Source organism: Mus musculus, chromosome 1 (assembly GCF_000001635.26).
Source record: "Mus musculus strain C57BL/6J chromosome 1, GRCm38.p6 C57BL/6J".
NCBI classification, from domain to species: Eukaryota; Metazoa; Chordata; class Mammalia; order Rodentia; family Muridae; genus Mus; species Mus musculus.
This window is the reverse complement of record NC_000067.6, coordinates 85,887,444-85,910,937: the sequence shown is the minus strand read 5'-3', so window position 1 is coordinate 85,910,937 and position 23,494 is coordinate 85,887,444. Positions and strand designations below refer to the sequence as shown.

General features: G+C 49.6%; 1 protein-coding gene across 1 annotated transcript; it reads right to left on the bottom strand.

Moving 5' to 3' along the window:
* Positions 1 to 2,239: 2,239 nt before the first annotated feature.
* Itm2c (integral membrane protein 2C) lies at positions 2,240 to 16,428 on the bottom strand. Its single transcript, NM_022417.3, has 6 exons — positions 16,149 to 16,428; positions 7,788 to 7,928; positions 5,536 to 5,724; positions 4,406 to 4,516; positions 3,780 to 3,930; positions 2,240 to 3,391 (listed from the first exon to the last, which is right to left on the bottom strand). The coding sequence occupies exons 1-6, from the start codon at positions 16,272 to 16,274 to the stop codon at positions 3,300 to 3,302; spliced, it is 810 nt and encodes a 269-aa protein (NP_071862.2). The 5' UTR covers positions 16,275 to 16,428; the 3' UTR covers positions 2,240 to 3,299.
* Positions 16,429 to 23,494: the final 7,066 nt, after the last annotated feature.

Genomic DNA, 23,494 nt, shown 5'->3' with positions numbered 1-23,494 from the left:
TTCTCCAAAGCCTAAATCTATGATAATCTATCATACCAACATCAACAGGAAGGACATTAAATGAAGCGCAGTCCTCAGAGCACCATCTTGCAGAGCTGGGGTCCAGGGATTCCCATAAGAGGAAAGGGGGAGCAGTGTGCAGAACTGCAATGGGGTAAGACTCAGTGGGGTCTGTCACTGTCTTCCTCATCTGTGGTCGGAACAAGGCTAGTAGCCTTGACTACTTGACTAGAGGCTAAGCCCTGCATTTATTTATGTAAACCTAATTGATTTTCTGCAAGTTAAGCCTCAAAGCACTTTCGATGCATTACTTAGTTGGGCTTGAGAGATGGCTTGCTGGGTGTGTATTTGCTCTTATAGAGGACATGAGCTTGAACGTGGGCACTCATGGTAGACACCTCACAGCCATGTCTGACTCCAGCTCTAGGGCATTGATGCCCTCCTCTGGACACACACACACCCACCCACCCTCACACACACCTGAAGATAAAGGAGACTTACACATTCTGATGTTATGTAAAGGTCACTCAACATTCTGGGTTGTGGACATCTGAAGAAAAATTACTTATTAGCATTAGCATGTTCATTTTTTTGAGACTCCATCTCTCTACATAGCCCTGGCTGTCTTGGAACTCACTATGTAGACCAGGCTGGTCTCGAACTTGAGGAGATCCTGCTGCCTCCACCTCCCCAGTGCTGGAATTAGAGGCCTGAGCCACCATACTCTGCTTAACCATTAGCATGCTAATCGTTTAGGGGTAAGTCTGGTGGGCTTCCAAATGCATAACACGCAGTAAGTTTCATTTTCTTATTGGTAGCCACTCAGGAACGTCAGGTATTCTGTATGTAACAAACGCTTCACAATACACACGGCCACCCTAAATGAAAACGCCAACCCTGACCTGAAGGGTAAAAATGTCCTCCCTCGTTCTGACCCATCCCCTGTTCTTCACAGGCGTAGTTAAACGTCTGAACCTGTAAATTGCCTGCTCAGACTCTTTGCTAAACCCCTATTGGGTATTTGAGAAAAACAAACAAACTTTGAATATTAAGGAAAATAACCCTTTTACATTCTGCTTGATCATTATGTTCCCCGAGATTGCTGTTTATAAGCTGTGATAGACTTTTTAATATATGAATCATTAATTCTAACTGGGGGTGGTGGTACTTGTATCACTTTTAATTGTTTTCTTTTCAAACACTGGCAATTATTGTATGTATTCAGAATCAATTTTATCCTAGGAGGTTGGATTCAGGTTTGTTTGGTCAAAATGGCTCATCAGTTGTTTCATTAAAAATAACCCAATGTCCCCACTAACTTGAAATGCCATGTTAATCTGTGTATTAAACTTTTCCGTAATTTAAGTCAACTCTGGGTTCCCCACTGCGCCCCACTGATCTTGTCCTTTGCCACTGCAGACTCCTGAACGTCTGCCGCTCGTCATGCTCTGATGTGAAGGGTGGCTCTTCGACACTTGCAGGATTTATCTGCCTTTTCCTGTGTTTACTTTCTTCCAAGAACTGAATGGGTCAAGTTCAAGAGCAAACCTGGCAAGCACTTTAGCAGACTGCATTACATAAAGAATGTAAGCAAAGCAAATCTTGCATGAGGTTCTGGGTGCAGATAAGGTGCCTGCATGAATCTGAACCTCTTGTGGCTCTTGCTCCCAGAGGCCCTTTGCTACCGAGGCTGGGGCCTGTCCTACACTGTGCACAGCACCAGGGGTGGGTGTGTGTGTGGGTGGGACTCCACCCACCCTCAATCTCAGGGCACGACCGACTTCTACCTCCTGTGTCCACTTAACTAAGGCCCCAGCCTCCTTCCTTGGAGAACATGACCCTGTGACTATTTCAGATCCACCAAGAACAATTACTAATTGCCTAGACAGAGTATCGAATATGATACTGTCCTTGTGCCTAAGGGCAGGCAATAATGATGTCATCTGTCACAAAGCATGCTGCAGGGTGCTTTACCCGAACTTAAAAGCAGCTTGACCTTGGGCAGTTTCCTAAAGCTCTGTGGGTTCTTCCGGAGACAGAATGGGAACACTAATTGGCTCAGTCCAGGGGATCAGAGAAGACAATGGAGGGGACACCCCACACTCCCTTGGTGACCCAGGGAAGGCCGTGTGTTAGCTTCTCCCTGCCCACCACCCCCACCACTTTGTCCTCAGAGCACATCCCCCCCACCCCACCCCAAGATGCCACTATTTAGCCACAACACCAGGGCCAAAGTCAGAAGAGGTTTTGGGTTTTTTTTGTTGTTTTTTTTTAATTTTCTACAGACACTTCTGAAAAGAGATCTAATAGAGAAAATATACAAAGCATTTAAGGGCTCCACTACCATGGAGCACCCAAGTCTGACCCGAGGCACCAAAGCCTCTCCCAGACTCAGGGCTGAGGGCAGCCAGCACGAACATCAGTAAAAACATGCAGGAAAAAACATCACACGCCCCTGGACAGAGGGGAAAGATCCAGAACGGAAGAGGAGGCAGGGACGAAAGTACCAGGTGGCTCTCCCTCCCGCTTCCATCATTCACAGTAGCCCAGATGTGTAGGAAGGCATGGGTTCTATCCACTGCCCAGGGCCTGCAGCTCACAGCCGGTGACTTCTATACCCACCTGCCCCTGTGTTCCCAGGCGCCAGGCCAGGGCGGCCCGGCTCTTCATTTCTTTGGTTCCACTCAGAGGACAATTGTGCTTGGCAGACTCATCCCACCCTCTAACTCCAGGCTCCTGCTGGTGGGCTGAAGGCACTGACAGGAGTCCTGGGAAGACCCCAGGATAGCCACCTTCTCTTGTGCTCTGATGGGTCCAACCCAGGACACATTTCCCTATCCTTAGTCCACACCCAGGCCTAAGAACCAGGAGGACAGGGGAAGTGTGCTATGCAAGGAAAAAAGTCTTTCAGGGCTTCCCCAAGTGTGGGGGCTGTTTGTGAGCCTCATGCCAAATCCCACCACGCCCCTGCCCCTGCCCCAGGCTTCCATATGTCCAGCCCCTCCCTTTAGTCCTTCCCCTTGGCCCAGCCACTGGGGAGATGACTTAAAATAATGAGTTAGAGAAACCATCTTGGGCGACTGTCCCCTCCCACCTCCCACCTGAAAGATCAGCAGAGGCAGAGGCCCCGAGAGATCACAGCCCTGGTACAGGGAGGAGGGCGGTCTGGGAAGGATAGGTGAGACATGTCACATCTATGGAAAAGTGCCCAAGGTACAAGCTAAGCAAAGGGAGGAGGAGGGCCAGAGAGAGGCCAGAAGGAGAAAGAACAGGGCAGGGGTGAGCCTGGAGGGAAGGCCTCACACCACCCCACAGATGAGCGTCTCCACCACAAATGTATTCTCGAAGTGGCGGATGGCGTTGCAGTTCTTGCCCCCACGTTTGTTGATCCCTGGGGAAAAAGAAAAGAAAAGTCCTGGTCAGGCATGTCTCCAGCCTCCGCCTGAGAGGAAAAAAGGGACCCAGCGAGGCAAGTGAGGTAGACCCAGGAGGTGGCACCCAGAAATAGCATTATTAGGTAGAGGGAGCGCCTAGGTCAGTCTCATACTGTGCCTGTCATGTCCCTACAATAAAACCTTCAGGATGCTACTTTAGCCTCTCTGTGCCTCAGTTTCCCTTAAATCGCACAGAAATACATATGACGATAGTGATGACAACACTAAGTAAGGCAATGCCTGGCAGGTCTTAGTTCTTGGTCGACATTCACTATAGTCAGGTTATTAGCTGCTGCTGAGGTCAGGCCAGATACTGTCAAAGGCTGGCTGGGGTCTGTCACTCACGCCTCCGGGTAGACCGGCGCCGCAGCCGGTAGGTGTCCTTCCCGTTGCACAGGTGGTAGATGAAGGAACCCAGAGCCTCCTTGTCGCGGACATGCTCTGTCACCACCATCTCCTCCTGGATGATGTACGTCTGTGGGAGGTAGGTCCCTCTCTGCAAAGTGGGGGAGGGGAGGTTCAAAACATGGGGTCAGCACCATGGCCCTCCCACTGCCACACATCCCTGCTCTCTCTCTCTCTGAAATGACTAGCTCCTCGACACACCACCTTCTCACTCCCAGAGGGCCTCTGATACTCGAGGCCGGAGCCTGTCCTACAACTGTGCCAAGCTTTGGCATATGTGCATGTCTGGCCTCCAACCTAAAGGGATGTGCTCCCGGTGAGTGCTCCTGGTGATAGGTCCTGCACCCCCTCCCCTCACTACTGACCCCAAGCGTGAACCTGCGTGCTAAGGAAGCATCACTTGGCATTCTGGGAGTTGGGGAGAGGGAAAGGAGAGGTGATTCTGGGGATGTTCGTAGAGAATGGGGGAGAAGTAATCCCCTGGGGACAGGGATAATGTCCCAGACTCCCTCTTCCGGCTTAGCCTCCTCAGAGGCGGGGACAGGTAGGGACAAGACGCTGCCCACCTTCACGTTCATGAGGAGCTCCCAGAAGTTTCGTGGGGGTAGCACGATGGTGGTGTTGAGCTCGATGACGTAGCACTTGTCTAGGGAGATGTCGTGGTAGGCAGTGAGACCCTGAGGGGAGGGGATAGCCGTCAATCTCTGTGGAAGGCTTTCAGCCAACAGAGGCCCTATTCCCACCATACCATCAATGGAGTCTGGGACCTCAGAAGTAGCGTCCCCCAAGTTTCTGGACATTTGGCTATGAGCACCCCCTCCTGTCCCTCCCCAGGTTGGTGGAGGTACCACTGAACAGGTGAGAGCACACTGGTTGCCTCCATTGCTACGGGTGATCTTTCTGGGGTCTGCAGAGGTAGGTAAGAGTAAGGGTACATGATCATACCCCCGCTATGAATTTCATCAAAATGGTGAGGTGTAGCTATCCTAGGGGAGAAATGACCTTTATGGGACACAGGGGCAATGTTCCTGGCCACCCGCTACCTCCCAGCAAGTTCCCTCGCATCAAGTGTGGCCTCCTCAGGGAGGAATGCTATACCCCAGGGGCCACTGCTGCAGAATACCCAAGGTTAGCATCCTAACACAGACACAGGCTGTGGAGGGCGACTGCCTAGGAAAGAAGGCTAGGACCTATGTCTCACTGATCCTAAAGCAGTCAGAGATGAGAGTGGTGACCTCATGGGGGAAGGAAGGAATTGACTGGAGAAAAAAAACCAAAAAAATAACCAAGGTGGAACCTTCCGGAGTGCTGGCAGGGAGCCCAACTTCAGTCTGGGTGGTGTCACACAAACAAGACACCCACTCAATTGCATGCTCTGATGGAGGGTGTACAAATGAGGGCAGACACAGGACCCTTGGCCTCACGGGGACAGCCAACACCTGTAACGTCAGACAGCCTAGGGCAAAGTAGTCCACCCTTATCCCACTCTATCCTTGACAGTAACAAACAGTGCTGCCTTCAGAATAAAAGCAGTATCTGAAGGCCAGTCAAGGTGACCAAAGATACCTGCTGCACAGTTTACACACAACCCAGGGATTCTTTGTGTTCATGCTCTTTGCTCTGGGTCCCCAGAACATTCTCTACTGCCCTGCCCCAGATCCCAGCCGGCCATCTGGACACTCCAAGTCAGCCTCACCCGCTGGAAGTCATGGATGATGTCTGCAGGGTCCCCACCACCAAACTGGGGCACAGGGACATTAATACGTTCATAGTTCTCCTCAAGATAGATCTTCACATCCTCTTCCAGCTCCAGGCGAGTCCGGATCTGGGAGGACAGGGAGTCTTCGTAGAGCACACCACAGTGGAAGAAGTTATCTCGGGCCAGCTGCACAAGGTGAGGGGAGAGACAGATGGTCACACAGGGTAGTGACATACATGGCCACATGGCTCTCTGCCTACTTCAGACCTACGAAGGGAGAAGGGTGGGTGTAAGACTTTCTCAGAGATGGAGAACAGAAAGGAAGGTAGAGCAGAGCCCAGAGCTGCTAGTGAGGAGGTAGGCTGGGTCTTGGAAACGGAACTTCAGCCTCACAAATGGAGGACAGGATAAACAGGTTCCTAGGTGGAAGGCCTCTCTGAGCCTCAGTTTTCCTATCTGTAAAGCATAATGACTTCTAAGGTCCCCTGGCCTCAAAATCTTCTGTGAAATGTCTAGGCAAATAAGAAGACGACCACTAGTCCTATGGATGGAGAGAATGGCAGACCCTATAGGACACTTGAGTAGGCAGGAGGGACAAGCCAAAGGATGGACAGGCTGGGCCTGTGGGACACCACCAGGGGTGGTCACCTGCAGACACATGGGTAAAAGATAAGGTGGGAGCCAGGAGGTGATAGCGCATGCTTTTAATCCTAGCACTTAGGAGGTACAGGTAGACGGATCTCTGAGTTTGAGGCCAGCCTGGTAAAGAGCTAGTTTAAGGACATCCAGGACTACACAGGAAAAAAATCCTGTCTCAAAAAAAAAAAAAAAAAAAAAAAAAAAAGACAGAAAATAATAAGTTCAGAAGGCAAAGAGCCATCTCCATTCTCCTCCCATGGGTAAATCTCACACTACTCCTGGCATGGAGGGCCCCACACAACACCATGCACTGCCCCCATCCAGTGGACAGCTTCTTTGCCCGTCATCCAGGGAAACAAGATGCTGACGGACGGGGCCACCACTGTGCCCACTGGGTCTTCCCCAGGGACCCAGAGGCTCGCAAGGACTACGGGACATGTAACAGATGGAACTCCCTCTTCTTATTCTGAGAAGAAATTCTGCTGGGATAATGAAACATTCTGGCCACAGTGGGGCCTTGAGGGCTTGAGGAAGCCCGAGGTAGACTAGATGCCGGGGCAGACTGGATGTGACTGTCAGGCCAACTGCAGACCTGACTACTCACACTGACCCAGGGATAGTCTGGGAACACCCACACTGCCTGGGAAGGGTGGAGAACCCCATGAAAGCACAGTTAGGGTCTGGGAGGAGAGGAGACAGAACAGCGTGGGTGCAGGAGAAGGCTAGGTAAGGGTCCTACACCAGAGGGTGGAGATGCCTGGCAAAGGGCTAGCCTGGAAGGTGTAGCAACCATGTTTTCCAGGAAGTTCCTAAGGTGAGAGAAACGTGGGAGCTGAGGTCTGCAGGGGAAAGCCCCACAGAGCACAATCTCTCAGGTAATTTCTACTGTGGAAAAAACTGGGTGACGTTAAATGTTTAAGAGACGTGGGGGTCAGTTGGGTCCACAATGACTGGAAACTCTAGCCTTTAGTCACTCTGAGATTCCCTGTAGATACAGTCATGGTTAATCTCTCAAACTAGTTACTTAACCGAGTTCAGTATTCAAGTATGGTGACCCTCCCTTTTCCCAGCTCTGGGCAGTCCAGCTTTAGGTCTAGCTCTCTAGCGGGTGTATGTTAGGGGAGACAAATGAGCTGCTTTGTAGACCTACCATTCCCGGAAGCAGGTCATAGCAAACCAAGTGTAACCTGCCCAGGGCTCAAACCCAAATGTCCATGCCAGGAATAGTTAGGCCATCTTTGAAGTCTGAGCCCCAGAGAGAATCGTAAACTCCCAACTTCTCTATTAGACCTAAGAGCTCCTGGTGACGATGCTTCAGAGTGACACTGTCACTGGTAGGATAGGGATGGGGGTGCCTGGCTGCAGTCACCTGGATCCTTGCTTGGCTCTCCAGAGTAAGTGCTGTGGCCGAGGTAGCCTGAGCTCAGGCAAGGGGACACTGGGAAGGAAGGAGGGCTGTTCTCTGCGCGTGCCTGGGTTAGGGAATTCTTACTGTCTCTCTTCACTGGGGCCTCAGGCTCTGGCTCCCCACTGCTTCCACACCCTCAGCAGACCTCCTCTCCCCTTGTCTCGGAGCCACCCCTTCCCCACCCATCTGCCTGGCTCCTCACCTGAGCAAGGAAGAAGTACCTGTAGATGTAGACCGAGGCAAACACAAGGCCCATGAGCAATACAACCATGCCCATGGACAGGTAGCACACGCCGCCCACGGAGCCTCCTTTCCGGGAGCGGTGGCGAGGGGGGCGTTCCTCCTGTGGACAGAAGCACTATGGTCAATGAGATGCCTCAGAGGGGACCACTCTTCTGAATTCCTCCTCCTCTAAGTAAATTTATCCCCTGGGGATGGCCTTGGGGGGCCAGAAGGACAATACAGATTGTCTTGCCCAAGTTTCTGTTAGAGAGAAATAGAGATTTGCCTGGAAGCTCCAAACAATCAGCCCGAATTTAGATCCTGTTCTTGGACGAGCCTGACCACCCTCTTTAGCAGTTCTCCAGCTGTGGCTCTCGATTCCTTGGGCAAACCCCTATCTCCCAAAATATTTATACATCATAAATCATAGCAGTAGTGAAATTATAATTACAAAGTAGCAACAAGAGTAATTTTATGGTTGGGGTCACCACGACTTGAGGAACTGACTCAAAGGGTCACAGCATTAGGAAGGTTGAGAACCACTACTCTAGTCATTCAAACATAAAACAGGGCATATGGGATGGTCTGAGTGATGGCATTAGACCAAGGAGTTCATGGGAACCAGGATGCATCTGGTAGGGAGGTGCCACTGTCATAGGCAAAAGGAAGCCAAGGACGAGCACAGCTAGAGAATGGCATGACCTAACCCTTCAGCTGGAGGCACAGGATGGACCAGGATGAGGACTCGGGTGATGGGTGTGTGTATTAGTTACATTTCTCATTGCTGTGACCCCTGGTAAGCTGGAGGAAGGGTTTGTTTTAGCTCACAGTCCACCCGGGTGTGGACTTACACAGCACATGTTCACAGGGGGAGATCAAGTGGCAGGCTGATGGATGCTGGCACTCAGCCAGCGTCCTCCGCTCTCCTTTTTATTCAGTCTGGGACATCAGCCCAAAGGACAGTGCAGCCCACATTCAGGGTAGATCCCCCCCCCCCCCCCCCGCTTTCCGTCTCTGGGAAAACCTTCACAAACACATGCAAAGATATGCTTTATTAACACTCCCAAGTGTGTCTCAATCTAATCAGGCTGACAAGGGAAATTAGCCAAACACAGATGGGTGTGGAAGTTGCTGTGCTCGACCAAGCTGGTCACTGACTGTGGGAGGCAGGGGCTCTGGGAGGCCCAGAGGATGTGGGCCTGATGCTTATCTCTAACCAAGTAGCCCTGGGCCTGCAGTCTACTGTGCTCAACTGTTCCTCTGTGGGGTCAGGCCACGCAGGTCTGGGTGGGTGGGTGGATGGTGTGTGCGGACTTTGCCTGGAACTTGACTTGAGGGCCACCTCTTGACTATCTCTCTGCATGACCTCCTTTCTCTCACCATAGCCCAGGATGGCCCTTATCTATTCTTGCTGATGCTACAGATGTCCCCAGGCCTGTTCCTTCCTCTGCTCTAGTGCCCACCACTTCCCCTGTTCTATACTGTTCAGACATGGCCAAGAGAGGTCAAATGTCAATATCCACAGAACTCCCCAGCCTTGAGAAGATGAAGCATATTGGGGAATGAAATTTCTCCACAGGCCTTAAATAAGCAGGTGACTGACCCCTCCTCCACTTCCAGCCAGACACTGATCTTACTTCTCTCTCTTTCATTCTAGAGACGTTGGGAGCTCTGTCTAGTTACCCAAAGACAAATCTTTATCTTTATCTCAGCACAGCAAAGGGGTCGTTGGGCTTTGGGAGTAGGGGTGAACCCTATAAGAGAGTCTGATTTCCCAGTGTTTGGCACTCACTCTCCAACCCAACCTCTAGGAAAAGGACAGAAAATGCCTTGGGTTCCCATATCTGTAGTGGAGACCCCCCCCACACACACACACACATACACAAGATCAAACCTTGGCCACTTTGTACCTCTCTCCTAGGTCTGGCCTTCAGACAACTGGTCAAGGACAGCTGTTAGCCAGAGGGGCAGGGGACTGCAGTGGCTTTGCAACTACACCCTGCAATAGGTCCTGTGTGGTGACATCAATGTCCAGGCTCCCTCCATGAACAAGCCACACTGTTTCTAGGGGTTGGTGAAGCCACTGGCTCTAGAGTAGAGATGGGCCACAGCCCCCCACAACAGAACATTCATCCTGAGGTTATCTGAGGTGACCAGCCTCCAGGGATTAAAAGAGACAATGAACCTAAAAGCTCTTTGTAGAGGACAAAGTATGGGGTAAAAATAGCAGATCTGTGGGGCGGGCCTTCCCTTTAGGGCCATCCCTGTGGCCAGCTGTTGAGGCTGCACGGTGGCTGTTCTTTTGCTCTTGTGCTTCTGGAAAACCAGAAAAGCTAGCTTGGAAGAGCCACTGAGGAAATGAAACAGGATTGGGGGAGGGAGCCCAAGCAAACTGCAAGTCAGAGCCTGCTAGACACATAAAAATCACGGCCAAGCTGAGGCCTTCCAGTCTTGCACCAGCGGCCAATTTCTGCTAGCCTGGGGAGCTCTGTGCCGGGCACAGAGGCTTCTCGAAGGGTGGTGGGAAAGGCCCACAAGGACATGGCAAGCAAGAGTCGAGACTGCAATGACCCCAGGTGCAGAAAAGAGGTCATGCATAGCTCTGGCCAGGACCCTTGACTGGGGAATCTCCTCACTTTACCCAGCTGGGGTGGTAACTGTACACACTGAGTAGTTGAATAATTAGGGAGATCAAAATAGCCCACGCTAAATATATTTCTTTGATGGGTTCCCTGTTAGTTATAGAGAAAGTGCAGGCTTCTGCAGATCTGAGCTCCTTCTAAAAGCTGGTTTTTTGTGTGTGTGTGAAAGGAACTGGCGTCCATCTGTAACCGAGGAGTGCCCAGAGGTCCTGTCCCTCAGACACAGACACACAGCTTGCCCCAGTAGTCTCCCCACAGGTAATCATTAGCTGGGAAACACTCTCTGAAGATGTTAATCTTGCCCTGTGCATTATCAGCACTCCACAACCAGCATGGCCCCCTCGACAGCAGCCTCAAGCCCCCGTTTCTTCTACAGTTCATTATACAATGTATATTCAGCTATCTGGCCTTTTCTTAAAGTCTTAGATTTTGTATATGGCTCCTGCATTGATTTGTATACAAAATTTACTTTGTTTTTTTTTTTCTGTCGATCTGTTTCCTGTCAGTTCACTTCAGGAAAATTTATCTAGTCTAAAATTATCAAAGTCCTCAAAGGGGAAGAAGGAAAACTAAATCTTCCCTACGCTAACCATGGCTCTGGCTCTACTGACAACCCCAGGCACAAAGCTGGGGGCTCTACTGGCTTGCTACCCAGCCAACCCTCAGAAGCACAGGATGGAGCAGTAAGGCTGGAAGTGAGGTTGGCAAGGAAATCTAGGATGTCCCCTCTTGAGGACAGAGGCCCTAGCACTGCTTTTGCCTGTGAGACATAGTCAAAGCCAAAGCTTACCTTCCTTTCCTTACTGTCTCCCACTAGGGGGCCATCACAGGCTCTGACCTCTTGCAATCTGAGACCTTTGGGGTCTGAGGATTGTGGGGCAGCAGTGAAGGTGGGTGGATAGCTAGTCTGCCTTCCTGAGGGGATAACCTCCACTCTGGCTACTCACCATCCTGCTGGAGACCAGAGAAATATTGCTCCCCCTCCCCCATGGAATGGTTACCAACAGCCAGGGATTGGGAGAACTTCCCCCTTTAGAAAGTGGGAGGATGGTGCATACTGTTTCTAAGGCAACAGGCCCTCTGAGCAAACTGCCTCTCTGCACACTCAAGTTAAGCACGCAAGGCAGACATCTGGGGACCTGAAAGGGCCCTGGGTCTCAGCCTTCAGGTTTTCCTAGGGCTCTCAGTGGTGCGCACGAGATAGTTAGCAAAGCCAGGGACAGAATGCATAGGAAACCACCAACTGAAACACAGCTCGCTGAGATACAGCCCAAAGGATGACAGCTCTTTAGCTACCGTTCCTCAGTAACAATGCCAAAAAGAAAGAAAGAGAAAAAGGAAAAAAAAAAAAAAAAAAAAGCTCGGATTATGCTACAATTACAGGCTACTCAGTAGGAGGCAGGGAAGGACAAAGACAGACACAGGCAGACTTTGAAGTGCTCCCCACCCCATTCCTATCCTTGGCATCTTTTCTTTCCTAGGCTGCAGGATGCAATTCACATAGGCAAGGATGCCAAAGGGTGTCTGTGCGCGCGTGTGTGTTTGTGTGTGTGTGTATGTTAGACCTACAGACTGAGTAAGACCTTGCTGGGGGTGGAAGGCTGGCAAATGCTTTCTGTCCCAGAACGACAGTGTACAGTGGCCAAAAAGCAATGACATCACCTCACCTGAGTTCGTGCCACACATGAGCCAAGGGTGTCCCATTAGTGATCCCTCCCACCTTCCCGGCACCAGCCTGAGGCATCCTGGGGACAGGTTGTAGCTATGCAGATCACTGCATTTGGCTGCACCCAGAATTCTCTCTCCTCCTCCATCCTGGACAGCCCAGGCTTCTCCAGAAAACACAGGCTCAGAAAGGATTTGAAGCAGAAAGAAACAAGGCCGGGAGAAGCTCTCACTCAGAAAGAGAGAGAGAATTGGAACCTCCCAGGACAGAGGGGAAAGCCCAGCTGTGGGGCTGAGCTTTTAATCATAAACATTTTTCCTTGGGAAGAGAAACTCCTCATTGGCAGCCTTCTGACTGCCTTGAAGAGTGGAGCCAGGGGAAAACAGAAAGGATAAGGAACCATAGTGAGTGAGTGTGTGTGTGTGTGAGAGAGAGAGAGAGAGAGAGAGAATGTGAGACATGGATGGGGCTAGGCTGCCTCTTTGAAGGTCATTATAGCCTAGGCAGGAAAACCAGCTCTCCTAGCCCACAAGAGACAGATCCTCTCCGTGCAGGTCCTCCTACCAAGAACCTGAGGACATGGACACAGACACACACACACACACACACACACACACACACACACACACACGAGTGAAATCTGATCTACAGGTATTTGGGCTGAGGGAGGGGGATACTCAAGGGCCATTAATCAAAGACAAATGTCAATGAGAAAATGACAGAGCTGAGATTACTGAATTTAATGTGTTTGCTTCTTACGCCCTTGCCCCCACCCCCAGCCCCGGGGCCTGTCTGTGTGAGCGTATGTGTGTACAGACGGCTAACGGGAAGAGGGATGAGAATGGGGGATAGCCACTTGATTGCATGCTGCAGTGGGGGTTGGGGGTGGGGGATGCAGGGGTAGGAGAGGTGTTGAACACAGGCTTCGGTGACTAGCTTCCCACCAGGGGCCATGGGGGGGGGGGCTGCAGGTTCCTCATTATCACCGTCTAACACGTGGGATGTTGGGTCACTGTAAGCCCAGCTGGCTCCCCAACTCCACCCCTTACCCAGTTTTCCTAGGAACTTCCTTCCAGTCTCAGGTCTGGGGGACAAATCTTATTTCAGTATTTGCCCAGAACTAGGGGCAGGCCCTGAAGAAGGTTGGTTAGCTGCAGCCTTCCCCTACCCACACCACACCACACCACACACACACACACACACACACACACACACACACACACACACACACCAGGCCAGGACACAGGTTGGCAATAGCCCAATGCTGTCATCTGTTTGAGTGGTCCTTCTGGGGAATCACAGGTTAGTCAGACAGAAAACCCAGGAGGGACTCCAGGGTCATTCCCAGTTAAAAGAGAACCTTTAAATCCAAGAGACCTTGCATAAAACAGCTCCCAGGCCTCTGATGAAATTGCCTATCCTGCTAGCTTCTTGGCTTGTATCTCAGTGCCCTGACAATGGCTCACGTTCTGTCTTGAACTAGCTGTATAACGGGTCTCTACCCACTCTTACTGCCAAGCCAGGCACTGGGTAAGAGGAAATATGCCTGGCAGCATTGTAGAGCAAGAAGAGACTTGCAGAAGTCAACTGTCTTACACGGTCCTAACTGCAGCTGGGCTAGGCAAAGCCAGCACACACCACCAAAGGCCCCTTCACACCAACTCAGACCTTAGGCAAGCTGTGTCGTGTGAGTTAGCCAACAAGCGGTTCTGTAGGTATTTCAATCCCTCCTCCTGACTGCCAAGTGTGCTTCCCTGAGCTCCTTACTACCCAATGGTGATAAGGGTGGTGGCTCAGCAGGCCCTAGGCCATAACTAACAGCACGCATGGCAAGACAAAGTTGATATTTCCATTTCACGCTGGGGGAGGGCAGGACGCGCTGCTTAGCTTTGAGAGTCTGATAAAAGCAGGAAGTTGGATGATGGTTATCACTCACATTGTACTGGCGGCAGAGAACAAAACTAGCCACCGTCAAACATTCTGCCTATTCAGAAATGGCTACCGAGAAGGGGTAGGGATGTGAATAGTGGTGAAAAAGTATCCTCACGGGGACTAAAAAAAATTATATAAACAGCTATTTCAGGGATGCAGGCAAGCAGCCACCCCCACCCCCAAACTATGAAGGAAAGCTCTTTTCAACAGAAGAAGAGATTGAAGGTTGAGCACTTGGCCCACGAAGACAGACATTGGTCTTTAGAGGGCTGTTGCTGGGGAAGTTTTGCTTGCATAATAAAACCTCTTTTGTTTCTGGGGCACCTCTCGTCCCCTCTGATCTCTTCTACTACACAAAAATCAATTGCCTGGTCCTTTGAGGCTCATAGTCTCTGTCTGGTTTCTTCGTTATTAGTATGTGTTTTGTGTTAATCTGTATACTGTCACATTATTGCCTAGACTTATATAACCAAGTCTTCCAAGGCTAATGAGAAAAATTATAATTTCTTCACCCTTGGGCTCAGCCCTCCTATCCGACACCATCCATCAGCCAGCTGCCCTAGTGTGTGCCCTGTCAACGTTGACTCTGCTGGGACTTCCTTCTTAAGGGGGCGATAATGATATTCCTGAGTTGTTCAAGTTAGTCCTTCCGGCTCCTTAGATCACCCTTAGACCCATGGCTTTAGGCAGCTGGGTTCCAGTTCTATATCTTCACTGGGTACCAACAGACAATCTGCCACTTATCAGTTCCTGGGCCCCCATATCCAGACTAAGAAGAAGAGAGGAGGGACCTTCTTGGAAGTAATAAGGAAACTTAACCCCAGGGCAAACTTTTCAAACTGCAAAACAAAGTCAAGTATGGGGTGTCCCTCTCCACCTAGGCTTCAGACACCCTTCAACCCCCCCCACCTGGTTGGCCAATGAATTCTTGTTGGTGTCTGAATTGCTCGGTGCTGTAGTGACTAGAACAGAGCTGCCTGAGTCCCTGGCATCACCGTTTCTGCTCAGACTGGCCCACTGCATGACCCCCTCTTCCAGATCATTCCCCACGAGTTCCTCATATATGCCCAGGCAAAGGCAGAATCAGAGCTTCAAAACTTGATCCGGGAGGAGGAAGTGGAAGGGGCTTTTTTAGGTTCGGTCTGGATCGAAAGGCCCGGCTTGGTGCGCCCCAGGACCGCTGGGGGGCGTGTGACAGTGGCCATGAAAACACCCTTACTGAAGCAAAATGAAACTCGGCTGGGTCCGCTTTTCCGTCACCAGTCCTTCCAGTCAGTGACTGCCACGAGTCCTCCCCGACACACTCCACATAGCATAGTTTTCCATGGCGGAAATGACCTGGATCCCCTCAGCCAGGGGAAGGCGGGGCACACCAAGGCCAGTCCACACAAAGCCAACTGAGTGACTATAGGGATGTCTAGGGCACTGGGGCAGTAAGGAGCCCACTCAGCAGATGGTAACAACGTAGCTGGAAGCCAGAGAAGGAGCTAAGAAGTAGGGCCCGCAGGTGTGAAATGGGAGAAGGCTCATCACTGACTTAGGTCTGCCAGTTCCAACAGTAACCTCCACCCACCACAGACCCCATTTGAGGACCAAAACAATGGCACCTCCCTTTCGTTACTAACCAGAGATTCCCCAACCAAATTCCCCAACCAATCAGGCCTCATCACCTCCCCCCTTCCCGGCCCCGCTTTGGGGGAAACTACGTTCAACCCTCCTCCCCTCCCCCACTCGGGGACTGGCTTCCCGGCCCCTGCCCCTTGATTGGAACCAGACGCAAACCTTCACCAACATTCCCCAAACTTTCATGGGTCCGCCACCTTCCCTTATCTTGGAACTTCGCGCCCAGAAGCCCCCACTTTTGGAAAAGACCCTGTGTGCGTTCCCACTTAAGGACCAGTTCTGCTTTCGACTACCGCTGTGGGGAAGGTCCTGAGACCCTTTCCCAGATGCGGATGGAGCAGCCTTTTCAGACCTCTCATCCCGCTTCCGCTCGTGACTCTGAGGTACCGCTGGTCGTGGCGGCCACTGGGGAATGCCTAGGTCCCTCGATGACCCCCCACCCCCGCCCCGCCCCCATCTGAGACCCGGAGCCTCTCACCCTCGCCGGCGTCAGCAGGATCTCCGCGGCCGGGGCAGATGCCGAGGCCGGACCAGACGCCGCTGCTTTGTCCGCTTTATCAGCCTTGATGCCCGCTACCGCGGGCTGGAAACTGATCTTCACCATGGCTGCGTTGACCTGCGCCTGCTCCCTGCAGCCCCTGCCAGTGCAACCTCGATCGCAATGCCTGCTTCTTGCTGCGCCGCAGGCACCGGAAGTTTGGATGGCTCCGGAGTCCTCGCCTCTGTCCCCGCCCCGAACGCGTCCCGCCCCGCCTTCCAAGGAAGGACCTGACGCCTGCGCCGAACTGCACCGGGCAGCACTGTAGCTGAAGAATGCTGAGATTTCCTTCCACCTCTTGCTTATATTCATTCATTCAGTCGTCGCGCAAGAGCTTGGACCCCTTCCTTCTCCCTGCCCATGACTAGCATCCTCACATGTAGTTTAACACGACGTTGCCTGGCAACGTGCTTCTAACAAACTGCATCTCCCTCCTCCTCGATATCTTTGATTATGTTGAGAGAAGACGCAGAGTAACTAACTGTTCTAAGCTTTCCTCCTCCAACATGTGTTAGGCTGGAAAGGGGCATCAACTCCAGACGCCTAACTGCTTGCCTCTATCCTGAATTCTAAATCCATCCCCACCGCCTTCATTCTCCACCATGCATCTTTCTCTATCCTTCATCCTGCAAAACCTTCAGGGAGTGGAGGTGGGTAACTTGAGGTGCATAAGACCTACAATACCTTGCAGGAGTGGAATCGTGACTGGAAAATATGACAAGAATTACGGGGGGCTGGGCCAGAGGTTTTGGGTTCCAGTCAGGACTCTGCTCCTGCAGTGTATCACCGGGTATTAGGAAGAAGCCAAGATTTATGTTGCAGGGCCATCTCTTGACAACAAAGTCCTAGATCTCTCCTCGCTGTTCCCAATCCAGGCTGTGATAGCACCGAGCCTGCCGTGCTTGGCGTCAGTTCTACAAAGGTGCTGGTAATGGGGGCCGAGCATTCTGCTGGCGTATTGAGGACAGTCCAGTAGGCTCTGCTGCCCTCTCCTACCTGTCACGGCTTGGACAGAGTTGCCTTAGGCACTAGACCATTGTATCTCGGTTTAGATCTTGTATGAACCAGGCAGTCCAGGAGATACATAGCTTAAGGCAGTAGAATATAAATGGTAAAATGTATAATGGTAAAAGATGTAAATGGTGCGAAGGCCACTGGCACTGCAGGAATTGAGAGAATAGAGAGATGCATTACATGCAGGAAAGGCAAATCCATTACCAGAGTAGATGCTTACTTTGGTAAGGACTAAGCACTACCCTTTCTATGAAAGAAGCGGTCCAATGTAGGTGACCTGCCACCAGGGTGCTGGCTGGCCAACTCAGGGAATGGTGGCCAGTGACGGTCACTGCTGGTGTGGCAGATCTGGCACTCAGCTGCAGCTGTTACCAGATCACTTCAATGAGTGGAAGTCCATATTGCCAGTCCAGGTATAGTTTCCATCTCTATCGGCATGGCCGCTTGTTCATAGGCCCATTGGACAATGACAGGGATGGCTGGGGAAAGAGGCTGACTGTCCACAGAACGGGCCATCTGTCTACTGGAATACTGGACTCCTCCCCTGCTGAAGTCACCTTTTGATGAGCACTACATAGTACACAGGCATGTCACATCCTCTTGCACGCGCCGGACTCGACCAGCAAGAACGACACTGCAACAGGATCTTTCTGCACACATTTATTGGGAGAGCTTGATTGCAGAGGTGAAGAGACCCCAAGCCCAGAACTGGTGCTGCTTATATAGGCCTAGAAGAGGCGTGTCTCACACACGGATTGGTTATGCACTAAGCCTCATTTGCATGTTCCTCATCTGATTGGCTACTCTCTCTCTCTCTCTGTACCTCACAGAGCCTCATTATCATACCTCATTTGCATGTCTCACATCTGATTGGTTATACTCTCAAAGCCTCATTATCATGTCCGGGCCAGGCAGTGTCTTTGCAAAAAACTTTACTGCATATGTACACATTGGTTGTTTGTCCAAACTTATGCATGGTGGCCAGCAGTAGTCAGTGCCACTCTGCAATGGCACATGTGGCTTCCCACAACATCCTTTGCCTTTCTGTAGAGATCTAACCACATACTTCTTCCCCAGATGTTTTTTTCTCACTAATTTTCCATCATGCACTTCTCAGATCCCTCACTGTCCAGACAATCCATTGGCTACAGCCCATGAGCCAGTGAACAAGCACATATCTGGACATTTCTCTTCCCAAACAAAACGTACAACCTAGTGCGCTGCCTGAAGTCCTGCCCGCTATGACGATTTCCCTTCCCTGATGTCTTCTGGGCTGTCCCAGAAAGAGGCTGTGATGATGCAGCTGGTCACTCCTAGAGTCTGCTTTGTGGAGAATCCTCAGTAAACAAGACCCTACTCTTCTCTCCAGTCTGCCACAGGCACCACTGTAATTTGAGTAAGTTCGCACTAGTGAACTTACATTCACTAGTGATGCGTTTTCCAGATATTTCTGTTGCTGTGTGTGGCTTTCTGAGTTTCCTTAGGGCTGTTTTAGCAAGGCACCCGATGAAGAGATAGGAGAACATTAGCAGACCCACAGACCATCATCTTTCTATCTGTCACAGCTTGTGACCCAAGTATAACCACCGTGCTCACTTCCTGCACGTTATGAGCCTTGATTATGAAACACACACACACTTCAACACATGAATCCTTTGTGTGTGCGTTTGGATCCTGAACACTAGGACCGTGGGAGTCTTTCCCCTGGTGGGAATTGTAAGCCCGGTCATTCTCATTGTGTAACATTCTAGTGTGTTCCACAGTTTGTTTCTAGATTCCAGAACAGGGGAATTTGGATTGAAGCTACCACAGAAATGCCACCACAGCCGTTCTGGCCCCAGTTGTCAGTCAACGCCTGGACAAATCACTATGGGGCACTTTCTTGAGAACCTCTCATTTTGTGATATGTAGCTTTCGATTTATTGACAGATGACTGTGTTCAGTCCCTGGCTGAAACTAGGCAGCTCTAACTTTTCATTTGCCATCTGGACTCGGAGCTTATCTGCAGAGGGAGCTGCGTGGTTCTGAACGATTTTAGTGAAAAGGCTTTAGAAAGGGGGATATGGTGGCTGCCTGGAGATAGATCAGATCTTTTTCTGCATCAATCTGGACACAGGGTCCCCCTCACACAAGCTTCGTAATCTCACCAGAAGGCTGGCTTGCAGCAATGTCAGGAGACAGTCACACTGACATCACTGCTCTATACCTTCAGTACCAGAAAGCTAGAAAGACCACAGGCAAACGGCTTGTTCCCTTTGCAATGGTGACTATAATGTAACATTTGTTAGAATTTATTTTATTAATAAGTGATGTATGTGGGGGTGTGGCACACGCATGCACGCATGCATGCATGCATGCACACACATGTGATGCATATAGGGTATGTAGTTTGAGTGTGTGTAGACGCCAGCAATTGATATCTTCCACTATTGCTCTTCCCTGTTCCTTTAAGATGGAATCTCTCACTAAGCCTGAAGCTAGCTGGCTAGCTAGTGAGTTCTCGGGAGTTACTGCCTCTGCCCCCTCCTCCATTCAAATGCTGGGTTTACAAACACAGGCAGCATTTACATGTGTCCTGGGGATCTGAACTCAGGTCCTTGTGCTTTCACAGCAAGCACTCTTAGCCACTGAGCCAGCTCCTTAGATCCAGGAATAAACTTTATAAGCCAAATTTTCAAAAGGCACAAAATTCCACCAAGGGTTTATGATGCAAGTGAGTGGAGAAAGGCCTCATTCTTGGATGGGAAGAGTATAAAATTGCCAGCTCTCTCTCAAAGTAAAGCAGATGTGCTCAAAACCCTAAAAGATTAGGGGTTGGGAGTAGAAATTCTGTCTTGAAAAGTCAGTTGGCAAGCACTGTGAAAAGGAAGTTGTGATGCATGTTCTTGGCTGTCAACTTGACTGCATCTGAGATTAACTAAAATGCAAGTGGCTGGGTACGCCTGGGAGGGATTTAATTAAGTCATAAGAAGTGGGAAGACCTACTTTTAATCCTGATGTTTTGAAGCAGAAAAATCGATGTTTCATCTGGACCATACCTTCTTCTGTCAGCCTATATATAAAGGGCATTAATGGTGGAGACATTCTCTGCTTGCTTCCATTCTAGCTGGACAGCCCATTCCTTCACTGCATTAGAGCCTACTTCTTTTGGGATTCTGTCGTATACTGGAGACCAGCTGAGACAGACAGCCTTCTGGACTGAACAACAACTGGATTCTCAGACTAGTAGACAGCCATTGTTGGACTCTCTGAACTATACAGCCTGTAAGCCATTCTAATAAATCATATATATATATAGAAATATATATATATATATATTTCTTCCTATTATATGCGATACATGTATCATATATATCTCAACACACACACACATACATACATACATACATACATACATACATATATATGTACACACATAAAAACTGGTGTATATCTATATCAGTTCTGTTCCTCTACATAACCCTGACTAAATCAGAAGTATTAAGGCTGGAGATGCTGAGACAACCAAAGCAATGGTGTGAGAAGGAAATGCTGAGAAGAGAAAGCGCTGGGGGACTTTCCAAGTTCACAGGAGCTAGTGGTAGACACTTGAAAACCTTATATATCTGAAGATACCTTGAATAGTACTTGCACTCTGCAGGAGTGTGGTTGATACAGTGTAGATGTGGCTTAAAGGTTCATATGATGATGGTCTGGTCCTCAGTGTGACAATGTTGCAGGGCCTGGCTCTCCTCAGCCTCTCTGGCTTTGGGTTTTACAAGATGTGGAGGTGACTAGAAAGCCCTCACCATGAGTAATATCAGTGCCATGCCCAGTATCCTCCTGGAAAACGAGCTTGATAAGCCTTTCTTTATTAAGTTAGCCTGCCTCTGGTATTTTATTATAATGATTAAAAAAAAAAAAAGCAAGACAGACAAGAAACAATGGAAAACTGGAAGAACTCATAAGTATATTGAAGACGGGGGTACTTTTGAAAGAATCAACAAAAAGAGATAATCTTTAAAAATATAATTAATAACAAGAGAAAAATGTAGATACAAGGAGAATGGTTTTAAACCATGGGCATGGTAGATGATACAAATTATATGGTCTTTTTACATATATTCCTCTCTAGAAAATATAAACATTATAAAATGAATTTTTTTTCAGAAAAGTATAAATGGCCAAAATGGACTAGGGAATAAGTAGAAAACTACACTGGCCTATAATCAAGGGAACTGCTGAAACACATTCTCAGGCAATCATCTCCCCCAAATGGCTCTCACCAGGCAAGCCATTTAGCTGGACGCCTCTCTCAGATGAAAGGAACAGCTCTTTCTACTTGTGTGCCAATTAGTTTTAGGTAAAGATACATTCTGACATAAAATTCTGACAAATGACAAAGAAAAGCAGCAGCCTCACGAGGAATAGGTCTCTATTCCAGTCCTGGGAACAGGGAGGGGCGTTAGACAGGTGTCCTCCCAAAACAGCCACGCACCTAGGGTTTGAAAGGCTGAGAGGGGAGAAGTGGCTTTGCAAGCCAGTGATTCGACATAATAGGTATTCATCTGGAAAGGCACGAGAAAGTCTAAAGGAAAGAAATAGCAATTATAATAAAACCCATAATAGCACTGTTTATAATACCTCATTATTTCCCAATTAAAATGAGAGAGAGAGTTGCATATGCCCAAGCTGTCTTCAAACTTGCTAAATAGAGTGATCATGAACTTAAAGCATTTAAAACATGTTTATTATTTTATGTATATGGGTATATGAATGTTTAGCCTGTGCATGCCTGTGCTTGAAGAGTCCAAAGGAGGGCGCTGTATTCCCTGGAACTGGAGTTACAGATGCTGGGAGCCACCATAAAGGTGCTGGGAATTGAACCCCATCCTCTGGAAGAGCAGCCAGTGCTCTTAACCACTGAGTTATCTTTTCAACCCGAACCTTGAACTTTTGAACCTCTTGTTTCTCTACCACTTGAATGTTAGGATGTTGAATGTTAGGATGGCAGGCATGTGCCACAACGCTGGGTTTTATGCGGTGCTAGGGATAGAACTCTGGACCTTCTGCACACTAGGCAAGCATTCTCCCCACCAAGCTACCTCCTCAGCCCTCGCCAATATTTTTAACTCTTTCTCTCCCCATCAGCCTGTATTTGCAGTTTGTTTTTTAGTAGTTCTATAGTGTGTGTGTGTGCTTGCGCTATTTTTATCTCCCCCAAAGATGCACTTGGCAGATTTAGACATTTCCGTTGTCTCAGCTAGGGTGTAGTATGAATTACTTGCCTCATAGGCAGAGGCCAAGGACATTGCTGAGCACCCCATAATGTGCAGGACAGTCCCCAGAGCAAAGAATCATTCAGACTAAAATGTCAATAGCTCCAAGGTCAAGGAACTTGGGTCAATATCTTGGTCCTTTCCTCTGTAAACTGTCTCTTCATTGTCTGTGTCATTGTGACCCTTACCTTCCCACTCCCTGGTGCTTGCCAGATGCCTTCTCTGCCAGGATGCTCGCACTACACTCTCTGGAGCCTGAGAGCTGGTTACCTAATGTGGTTGAAATCTATGGATGTCATTTACTCAAGAAGTTTAACAGGAGAGTACCCTACTCTAGATGCATGTGTGTGCGTTTGTGTGTGCATGCGTGGTGTGTGTGTGTGTGTGTGTCCACTCTTACCACATATACCCCTGAAGGCAGAGAAGCTCCTCTGACCACAGTGAAGGACAAGCCAGAAGGCAGAATGGAGACACCTGAGGGCCCCATGCTTCCTTGCTCAAGTAGAGATGGATGCAGCAGGTGAGGGCTGGGACACGCAGTTATCCAAGTGTGGCCAGAGGCTACTCACTGAATCCTGGGAAACTCAAGGCCCATCACAGGCTTTTTATTAAATATTACCATGTTCAGCTTCAGAAGTCTTTCTTATTGCTGTTATTTTAGCTTATCACCACAGTTGAGAGAATCAGCTACTCCACGTCCTTATCAATAGGAAGTGACATAATTGAAAATGTGCTTTTTGGGGGGGGGGTGTCCCTGTAGTTCCACCTCCTGAGAGGCTGAGTTGGGAAGGTTATTTGAGCCTTGGGCTCAGGTAGGAGGTCTTGACCTGCATCCATGTAGTGGGGCTTCCTGGGAGTCAGGAACAGCAGGTTGCCTAAGGAGGGGTGAGGAAGCGAAAGGTCAGAAATAGGGCGGGTCAAAACATGCCTTTCGATCTGAAAGGTTAAACTGTCCTTTGCTGTGGAAGACTGAGGCAAAACTGAAAGTTCAAGCGTTTGCGTGTACTACAGAGT